Below are 11419 nucleotides of genomic sequence, written 5' to 3'. Positions count from 1 at the left end.
GGCGTTTTTAATTTCGTTTTGGTTTTCTCTCTTTCTCATATTCATGAGATGATGGTGAAGCTGCTGGCATAACCAGAAACGAATGAACAAACATTCAGGCTCATATCATGGAATCGATTGCCATTCCACGCTAACATGCAAGTTTACGAGCTTAAAATGGGGAAATCGATATCTCTTGGATAATAAAGAAAGCAGATCATTATCTTTCCTTGTCTTTTACAGCGTTATACTTGGATAGTGAAAATGATTTATTTAAATTGAGACTAGCAACATTTTTTTCCCTCACATTTTCACCGGCTTGTAGTAATGACAAGGTAATGTATTTTCAAGACAGTTAAGACATTCTGTTTTGTGGATTTGATGCTGTCCCTGCGATTTACCTAATAGTCATGCGCATGTGTAATATATCTTGGGTGGAACGTTCTGACGGTTACGCTGTAAGGTTTCAGATATCTATGTTCATTTCATGTGAAAACAAAAGAAATCACAAGGAGACAACTTTTCCAAACAACTCATTTATCTGCACTCTACTGTTTCTGATAGAGATTGTGTTGATGGGAGCAGTTGTGCTGGTTAAAGTAATGACTTAAACTGAATCCACATCAATTTTATCCACAGATTGCTGATGCCCACACTTACTAGTCATATGAAAGCCAAATTATACCCCCTCTCTGCGATATTCTGAAGGCTTTGAGTATGGGGCCTGTCAGTTAAGCTTAGAACTACCAACAACACCCGTTCGAATTTACAGCGCTCGAATACTGCAAACTATTCAGTCGGGAAATAAAGCGGATAGAAATATATTTGATTCCATTTTATGCATCTACCTGCTCTCAAAAGCGCACAGATTTTATTAAGAAAAGAAACAAAAAATCCACTTGTGTGAACTTTATAACTATATCACGTGACAAATACACAAACAGGACGGTAATGTCATTGTCATTTCTTATACAAACTGGAGCAGAAAGTGTGACGCCAAACCTTCAAAGTGCATCGCTGTACACAGACGTGATGGGGGAGTTTCTTTATATTTTGAATGCGTATAACGCAAATTCCACAATGAGAGCTGAGTGTTATTGACTCCCAATAGAATGAAAGATAGGATAATGTTTTAGGGGAAATGCGAAGATCCTGGTGCCATGTAGTTCAAAACGTTGCAGTACCGACATATCTGTTGTACATAATCAACCAATCATCACACCTTTCTTCTTCTTTTTTTTTTTTTTTTTACAGGATATGAATCAGAGAATACATGAATCGCATCAGCTGCTAAGAAAGAAAACTGAACATCAAGAAGAGAACACCATCGATTATCAGTAACAAAAGTGCTTTATCAAATATAATTACTTATGCGCAATAGATCGCAGACAAAGTTTTTTTTTTTTCTGGATGCGAGCAAACCACTCACGATGCGATGTTATTGAGCGTTGTGCAAGGCTTCGTTTCAAAGGCCGGTCGATCATCCTATGATGTACGTTCCTCGGTTTGTGCCTCGATTAATCGTCAGTCATTCACGAAGACGTCGCAACAAGCGAATTTAATCAGTCAATTTATATAATAATACTACAGAATTAAGACGACATTCAGATATGACCAACACCTCAAATAAGGCAACCATTGTTGAATTGATTTTTCTTTTCTGAGTGCCAATCCTGCTGGGGTTTGTACGTCTCATTTCACCATGATGGTAATGCAACACACTCCAGTTACTTGCGCGTTCCATACTCCACGGTAACAAGAATGTCAGAGGGCGCCATCAACGACAAGTGGTTTGGTGCCGACAAATTCACGGATGGATATTACACGTACACAGCCGTTAGCATGATGAATTTTCAAATTCAAATTCAAATTCAAATTCAAGGGGATAGTGGCGGATGTGCACATGTATCAATAAGAAACTACTTATAAGTAGTGTAGACATAAGAATAGCTAGCTTGCTGTCTGGGTTAAACAATCAATGAATTAAGAGATAGATTGATGAGTAGATAGGACACTGTGTAGTTTGTCTTGTTTATACAAAAACATGACGACATGGATTGTGTTGAAGCAAAAGGAGAAAAAGATGGACACAAAGAAAAAAAAAAGATATGGCGGGACTAGTTTGTTATTCTTTATGTGCTGTGTTTCTGGAGTTCGGCGATTTTTGAGAAATTGTCATGCACCAACGTGTTAGATTGATTCGTCGTCTCTCGTGAATTTGGAGAGTTTGAATGTACTGACGGATCCCATAGCACTTTGGTAGGACTGACAGCAAGATGCGAACAGCCTTTTGAAGTACTTCTTAAAGCTCGTTGTCGTAAAGGCGTAGACAAAGGGATTGACACACGAATTCGCGTAGATGAGACAGTTTGCAAGCAGACTTGCGACGTCAAAGTATGAGTTGTTCGCCTTTGTGAGAAAGTTTTCGTCGAACTCCTGCCAAAGACGGAACACGTTAGTGGGCAGCCAGCACACAGCGAAGAGAAGCACGATGATAAAGACCATGCGCGTAATCTTGCGCTTTCGTCGGATTGAGCGCTCCTGCGCCTGCGCACTCTCCGTGCCCTGGGTGGCCTTGCGCCAAACCTGGACCAGAATGTTTACGTAACAGATGAGAATCACAACCAGTGGAACAATGTACATACTGAGCGTGTTGAAGATGTGGAAAGCGTGGGAACCGCTTTGGGTGTCGAACTCGGTGGTGCAGACGCCGTATTCGTTGATGTTGGAGAAGAAGGCCACTGGCAGTTGGAGAATAAACGAACCTGTCGAAGAATAAAATGAGAAATTAACTACTTGATGGAGATTATAGGCAAGCTAATTTGCAGCAATGATATGCCTGGCAAGGTGATAACGCTTGGCCAAATCGTTTCATGTTTTGACTGCTTCGGGTCATTAGCACTACTGACTCGTATTACGCAAATGATCAGACACGGTAGGCCTACATAATCTTGACTCGCAACTGTACACATCAATATGTTCATACGTGTTTGAATAAAAAAAAAAACAAAAAAAAAAAACTAATTTCATCATAACTGTGCTTTCTTCGCCGACTGGTGCAGATGTCTAAAAATTAATTGCCGACGAATAGAGAACAATATTTTCTCTAATTTCAGACGTCACGATGTGGCTTTTCTGTTAGACTACTAAGACTAGGGCACATTGCTACACATGAGTGGGCTTGCTATTAAAGGAGACCTCCGGATGATTTTCAGACTTTTACATTTGAACAACTATATTAATTTAAAAATTAAAGTGATCGGGATGAGGAATAAGAATGTTTTCGAAGAACGTTTTCAAAATTTATAGCAAATTGCAATTAACAAGGATGATGACATGGCAGCCTCACCAGAAGAATGCATGATTTGGGGCTCGAGGAAGGAGAACAAAAGAAGAAGGCATGCATAGATTATACAAAGGTGAACTTGTTGAGCAAGCGGTATTGTAATGGAATTACACTGCTACATTTCTTAAATATGAGGCTCCTCTGCCATCAACACTGTTCAGTCTAATTTGTTTAACATTTTTAAAGTATTGGTTTCTCTGCTCAAGGACCACAATAAATCCACCAAATTTATACATGGACCTGTTGATTTATGCAGTGCATGATGTGAAACTATGAATGGAATGCCCCTTTAACTTTACAAGTACAACTAAGTAGGTCACGCGTGGACTGACTTCTGAATGCTGGCGATGAAGCTTGGTAAATCATGCTACGTGCCTGGGCACAAGAAGTTGAATGAAATGTACTCATATCATATCCTTTAAAAAAAAAAAAAATATATATATATATATATACAGAAATCCGTCGAGTATATCCAGTTCTTGTGGAGAGATGTTGATATAGAGTAATGTGTTCTTTAGGGAGTGGGAACAATAGGGACTCAATTCAGCCTTGTCAATTTCAGTCAATTTGAATTGCAATTGGAATGCAGCCATACAGACGTGACTCCCATGAATATGGACAAGTGAATCTTAGCTTAGAACCCTCTTTCAAGAGTAAATGCTATGTGTCCTTACTCAGGATTGAGGATTTACAGCAGGGTCTTTTCCATATAATCCATGTTGATCTTAGAATGTCTGACAAAATTTAATAATAATAATAGTCGTGCCGATTGGTAAGGAGCGATGGGTATAGGGTTTCGAAGATGAGTTCCCTCCCCTTCTCAGAGCAAGCTTTAACTGTGTTTGATAGTTGACAATAGTCCATAAAGTGTTGTAAATGGATGATGATGCCATATTGCGTAGAATAAGTTGTGTTAGAATATCTCGACCAAAAGAAAAACAAATTGTTCAAAGTTCAAAGTTCTGATTTCAAATTAATATTTGTTGCAGCCTTTGAATCAGAGAATATCCCAAGAATGGTGATTTTACTTGGACAATTCGAAATTTCCGGCTTGTTCAAACATTTTCATTTCCTTCTGTTTGATCGTTTAGTATCTTAGAATATTTATAAGTATCATTCAATACTTCGAGTTTTTATGAAGCATGTTAATAATGCGTTTCGAATTAACAGACTGTACTTGATAACTAATTCCCTTTGCATGCAGCCATATTTCAAATTGCTTGACTCCTTCAAAACTGCATTATCGATTCTTCGATAGGCTTTCACGCAGTTGCTCGAAAATAAAGTAGGGCAAACTATTTACCAGGAATTTTTTTAGTAGGATAAGGACTTACTTTCCCAACTTTCTTAGTGTGGATGCTTTAAATCCTAGTATCGGAACCTACATAGGAGGGCGGGTGAAGCTTTTGATGCTCAGTGCACTCAATCAAAAGTAAAGCTAAATGGAGTATCTGTACTCTCGAATGAAAATTGAGCGTTTGGTAACGCATACGTGAGTTAGATCGACTACGCGTTTGAAGGAACACTTAAAAAATGCAGGAGCCTCCATGGGATACATTCATTTATGTCCATACCTCCATATCATTCGGTCAAATATAAAGTGATTTATCAAGATGTGATGTATTGAGGAGACAACCTGATACCATGCTTTCATAGGTTATTATATATATATATATATATATATATATATATATATATATATATATATATATATATATATATAATAGCTACTCTAGATGACCAAATTGAGAAATTATTAAAAATGTAATGATAATAATGGCAAATGTGCACCTAAAGCTTACTAACAGTTTACCCATTTTGCGTTTTATTATTGAAGCTTAATATAGTCGCTTTGCCAATTTGACAAGTTCACATAGTTCACATAAAGAATCCCTCAGATGTCCAAAAGAAATGGAATTTACATAAATTTGTTGTCTTTTTTCAAAAAAAAATAACGAGCAAAGATTTTCTGACAAGCCGTACCTGCCCATATGAGGGTGTTGGTGATAACAGTTTTTATGATGGTTCTCGTTTTCCGTGACTTGACGGCGTGCACAATCAGATGGTAGCGGTCTATCGTCATCGCAGTCAACGTTAGGCAGGTTGCTTGCACTGTGACCTAATTTGTGAAAAAGAAAATATAAAACAAAATATGGTTTATAAGAAAAATTGTTAAAACAATGTTCGATGAAACATACATTCTGGATCACTAGTAAGTATTCTGTACGCAGACAACTTTACAGTGGTGATACTTATAAGAGATCTCTTAATCATTTAATTCTTTTTTCTTTCAGTGGTAGTCCGAGAGCTCGGGGCTTTCCGGACAGTAAAGCTGTTATTGATCATTAGAAAGGTCTAATATTATGGGTGGAATGCCTTTAACGCTCTAATTGTTGTTGCTTGGCGAAAGTGGTGTCCAATCTTACACAGTTTATGATTGGTTATGTTGGTCTGTTTGAAACGCCCACTCCCTGTCTATCAAATTTGCAGGGTGTTACCTTTAGAATATAATAATAGTAAAGTGTCACTCTACACCACAAACTAACCCAAAAAGTGGCATTCATTTGTTATTCCATCTGGGCTGTAGAATCATGGATTATTAAGTTTGATGACATTTTGCGATGTTAGAACACTAGAGTTTGAAAACATGACATTCAATACACGTTGTGCTTTTAAAAGTAGGCCAACTTAAAAGCCTATCCCCTCCACAAAACATGATACTATAAAAGCAACGGGAAGTAGCATGAATATTTTGACATAACATTGAGAGAATAATAAATTGTGAAAGAGTGTCACGTTGATATGATAGTTTCTTCATAGTGGTTGACATGAAGTATTCGAACCTTTGGTTTTGAGGAATTGGCGTGAAACAGTGCATTTGGTTTGACTGTTTACTTCACAGCTTCCTTACACTTTCGTAGCACTGCTACATGTCCAAGTTATAGTGGTTATTTCAATTGGTTAGGGACATCCAAGTTCGATGAGAAATGTTACACTAGTAATGTCGAAGCCGAAAATTTCTCCCATCAGAATGTGGCCTTTAAGAACAGAACAGAACAGAACAGAACAGAACAGAACAGAACAGAACAGAACAGAACAAACAAACAAACAACAAACAAACAAAGTAACTAACTAACTATTAAACGAAACAGACACTAGCCATTTTTTCTTCGTTTCTTCGGCATTTGTTTGGTCATTTGCTTTACTTTGTTTTTAGCTCGATTTGAGATGCAAGATGTTAGATCAATACGTATCTCTCTTCCCGCCCCTCTGTCTCTCTCATTGCATGTATCTTAAACACATCGTTGGTATTTTCAGCCAGATGTGTAATATTTCCATAAGTACCCTTGCCAGATATGGAGCAGGAAATGATCTGGCAAGCTGAGTCGTGCATGAACCAAGGTTCCGTACTTACAAACATGACGTAGTTGATTCCCTTGCAAACGCTAACTGGAATCTCGGCAGTAATGGCAATGGCGGACGGTATGGCGCAAAGGGCCAATAGAGCTACATCCGTAGCGGCGAGATTGGCCAAGAAATAGTTCGTGACCGTCTGCATGTCTTTGTGTCTAAATATGATGTAAATAACAATCGAGTTTCCAATAATCCCGATAGTAGCGAAAATAATGGGCATCGTGATATAGAGTACGTTCATGATGTAGTTGAATCGATCCGAGACGGTAGTAATCTTGCCGTATCCAGACGAGTAGGACATGTAATAGTCTGAGTTGGGATCGGACTCATTGTACTGAGACTCGTCGATGATATCCCTCTGTAACAGTGGCGTCCCCATTGTGAACAGATCAGAGTGAGGCTGTGCAGGTAGAGTGAGCAAAAGTGATAAAGGTGAGAGCACTTCAACGTGGACGTCACCGGGTGCCGGTGGGAGCCGCAGGGCTGGGGAAATCGTTTCGATAGGAGCCGAGCTGTCGCCCCCTATGATCCAGGAATTACTGCCGGTCTCCGCCTGAATCATTGAGAAGATCACGGGCCCCGTGCTTGTGAAGACAACACGCCCAGAACTGTCGAATTGGACCGATGTCGACGCTTTTATGGACGCTTGGCCGACGTTATATCACAGGTAGACGAAGCCGTACAAGTGCCACTCATGGTAACGCCATTACGTAGAAACTCTCTGCAGGAGAATGGAAGGATAGAGAGGATTAAATACATTTAACGTGGCAATGGTCATGTAGGGATATACTTGGAAACGACAATCCAGCAGCCTTGTGAGTTGTCTCAATTATATCTGTTTTGATGCTAAATGTCACGTAATGGTATGATCGGATCGAGAAGTCTCATCCTACTTTTTCCACTAATTCAGTACTTGAACTTGTCCTGCCCAGAACACTGTCGAATTGGACCGATGTCTACGCTTTTATGTTGGGACGATGCTGTGTGAGGCGAGGAACGAATAAAGTTTTTGTTACTTTAAGTTTGATATCATTGGTGATGGTGATTTGTTTTGTCGTCAGAATGTGTGACATGTTGTTGCCCCACCAGGATTTCTCTTCCCTCCGTAATAATTGAAATCATTGACTGTAAATCATTCTTACAATAAAAAACAACAACAACGACAATGAATTGTAATGATGTGGTGCCGTGGTTTAGGCTTCATCACGATTATTAGGTATTGGCGGTGACGTTTTCGAGTAATTTGCAGTTAGCTGTGATTCCCATTCAGTGATAGAGGTTGGTTCAATGATGTTATTGTTTGCAGTGGGTCTTCGTGAGTCTTGGATTTAGTAACTTTGGTCGCTTATGTCTCTTGCGGAGAACGAGTTGTGAAAAAAAAAATCACGACGGTTAGCCACACCCCCACATCTTCAACAGAATAATATGGCTTCTCGGCACCTAGAACGTTAGCGGATATTTACTCTTTAAGAAGTTGATTATAAAAAAAAAAGAAAAGAGAGGGAGAAAAAAAAAACAGTTCTAGTCCCAGACAATGCCAGATGGCAATAAACATAGAGCAAGTTAGGGCATTGTTACAAGGCGGACACCCATCCCTAATAATTCGGGGTCAATCAAAATGAGAAGCAATATTAAGTCTTAGTCAAACTCAGTCTCTGAAGCCAGGCCATGAAGTGGACGTGGTTACACACAACGTTCTACGAGGCCGACACCACTACATGTTATCAATGACTACACTATCAATAATCATAATATTCATGGTATAGTGTATTTTATTTCCTTTGTTTGTGAAATCCTTTTCGCAGATTCGTCTACATAGCGTCACATCATGACCAAACATAGCATTGCCATGTTGAAAACAAGAGGACTATGACGTCCTATTCATGCTTTTGTATACTACACCATGGAATTGATGTCATATAGGATGTGTAAAAATGACATTGGTATCAAGCAGCCTCAAAGACCACTATGTTTAATCACGTCCACTGCAAGCGGGCCCGGCCTGCACACTGCATGGTCGTCTACGCTGCAATTATGTAATCAGACAACTATGGTAGAGGAATGTTTTTGCAAGTGAAGACGTCTTGGGATTTTATTTCAAAAGATGTGTTTGAGAATATAAAACATATAAATAACATGCGCTGCTTCCCTCCTCTAGAAAAAAAAAATGGATTCCGAAGTGACAGGAACAGCGCTAGTTTCTTTGGGGCGTAGTTCTTTGTATGCTCTCATTGTATAGTATATTTGTTTACTACTTTAAACATGGCGCCACGGTCATCTTGTATTCAATATAGCAATGCCATGTTTGGTCACATGACGCTATATAGCCCAATCAGTGAACAGGATTTAATCAATGAAGGATATCATCGTCCATCTTCGATGAGAGACATAGTCGGTATATAGGACGAGAAATGGAAAATAATTATGCGAGGCACGTGGCAAACAATAAATAAAAAACAAAGAAGGTGTAAAACAAGAAGAAAGAAAGGGAATTAGGAAGGAAAAGTAGTGGACATCGGAGCCCATGACCGATTGCTCATGACGGAGGTAAAAAAGGAAAAAAATGAAAGCGAGAAATGGGTTGATAAAAGAAGGGTAAGGAGAAGAGTGGAGAGTGAAGAGGCGACGATGAAAGATTGAAAAAAAAAATGTACACTTGTAAGTAAAGAGAGGAGAGAGAGAGAGAGGGGGGGGGGGGGAGGGGGTGGTGGAAGCTTGCGACCAGAAAGGAAGTAGAGGTCACAAACTGGAGCAGACTTTTCCCCATCTCTCGCATCTAATGGTTTCATCTTTAATACGCGACCAGTAATCTGATCCAAACTCCTGCGGCATATCGCAGACCCCATACAGTCATTAGGGCCATTACCCACCGGGTATTCAACGTGATACCTTGAGATACAGATCGGGTTTCAAGAGGACAAATGACAGGGAACATTAGCACGATGATGATCACAACGATTGAAAGTTCCTTTTTTGTCGTTGTTGTTGTTTCAGGCAATGTGTGTGTGTGTGTGTGTGTGTGTATGTTATGTGCGTGTATGCGTTTCGTATCTTTCATTTCGATTTTGTTATAGGCATCATGCCGGTAAAGTGTGAATAGTTCTCGAGGGCTTCCGGGTACTATAATAGCAAGAAAAAAAAAAAAAACGTCTTTTACGAAGCACGTTGGCAAATATCGGGCAAAGCGAGAACAGGCAAACAAAATCAGACACAAGTAACAAAGAAATGACAAGAGCGTTCGTTTAATTGCATTCGGGGCTTTGCTATTGGAGTGTTGAGAAACGGGGAGGGGGTTCGAACGAGCCTTCAGCTGGCTAGCAGGGTCTATTTGAACAAGAAAATATACAGAGAAAATAAAATAGGTGAAATTTTCTTCCCGAAGCTCCAAATGATTTAGAAAAACAATACAAATCTGTTCGAATAAATTTGATAGCTCCATAGTATGGGCGGAGTATTCACCTACATTTTTGTAGCACGCCTTGCCCTCCCCATCACGTATTACACAAGAAAACTTGATGCATTTTGACAATGCACGATAAGTCCTAACTTTAAGTGCCACGTTCGTACTCCAAACTCAGTAGAGTTAAGGCTTGCCAACTTTTAATACTCAAACGCTCAACTGGGCACGATCCAATGGATAAATCACAGTATTAAATGGTCTAAACAAGTACTGGTTGGTGATTGGCTATAATGCAATCACATGACTAATGCAGCAGTGATGATAAAAATCGTTATATCAGTATAAAGAAAACACGTAAAAGAGCGTCGTGCTACTGCAACGGAACAACGAAACGATGTGATGCAAACATGTTCCCAAAACGTTCCTGCATTTAAGTGCTCAATATATGCTGCATCATTACGACTATCTGGGAGTTGGCGAAAGCTAGAAAAGTGCCAGTCCCTTACGTGAAGATTTCACTTTGCCCGAGGGCCGTCATGACACAAGATGGGCTGCCCATACTGATGCATATTTACTAAAACATTAACGTTTATAACGGGAAAGTGGTGAAGTTGTTCTCATGAAAGCATCCCATGAGACAGGAACTTGGAACAATGCTTAAAGACAATCCACTGAAGCACAGTTCACGTTACACATTCAACGAACAACAAATTCATTTAATGAAATGAAATGAATGCTTCAACTTGGTATTACCGTAAACGTTCTTCATGATTACTTGCCTCGTTCAATACATTTTTGCTACATTTGTAAAACGTTCCATCTTGTTGTAACAATCTAATAGGTATTCTCATTTGACCCAAAGCCGAAGTAGATCCTCATTCATAATTTCTAGAGCGCATCATGCTGACAAAAGAAGAAGAAAAAAGACATTTTGTATACGACCTATTCGGACTAATGAAAGTATCAATTTTCCTCTAATATACACCGAACGGTGCGACAGTGTAGAACGTCATCCCTGTGTTCTCCAGTTACCGTCAGGATATTGTTAGTTAAATGCTTCCCTGTTGACATGTGAAAGGTGTCCGACGATTACAAGGTAATATACTACATTTTTTTTTTTTCATGATTATGATACATACATGTAAGTAAGACAAATATATAGACACAGAAATGTTGGAACTCAAGCCAAACGCCCGCAAAAAAGGCTCCGCATTCTACTGACTTGAGTATGATAATGTAGACCATTCTCCCAATATAGTATCAATGTTCTCTTTCTTGAC

The 11419-nt window shown here is 39.3% G+C and overlaps 1 protein-coding gene across 1 annotated transcript; it reads right to left on the bottom strand.

Moving 5' to 3' along the window:
* Positions 1-2169: 2169 nt before the first annotated feature.
* On the bottom strand, positions 2170-7040 carry LOC140231044 (G-protein coupled receptor 54-like). Its single transcript, XM_072311198.1, has 3 exons — positions 6741-7040; positions 5309-5444; positions 2170-2744 (listed from the first exon to the last, which is right to left on the bottom strand). Exons 1-3 carry the CDS (start codon positions 7038-7040, stop codon positions 2170-2172), a joined length of 1011 nt encoding a protein of 336 aa, XP_072167299.1.
* Between the last annotated feature and the right edge of the window lie 4379 nt (positions 7041-11419).

This window comes from Diadema setosum, chromosome 7 (genome assembly GCF_964275005.1).
Source record: "Diadema setosum chromosome 7, eeDiaSeto1, whole genome shotgun sequence".
Lineage (NCBI taxonomy): Eukaryota > Metazoa > Echinodermata > Echinoidea > Diadematoida > Diadematidae > Diadema > Diadema setosum.
The sequence above is the reverse complement of the archived record's forward strand: the minus strand, read 5'-3'. Positions and strand labels throughout refer to the sequence as shown.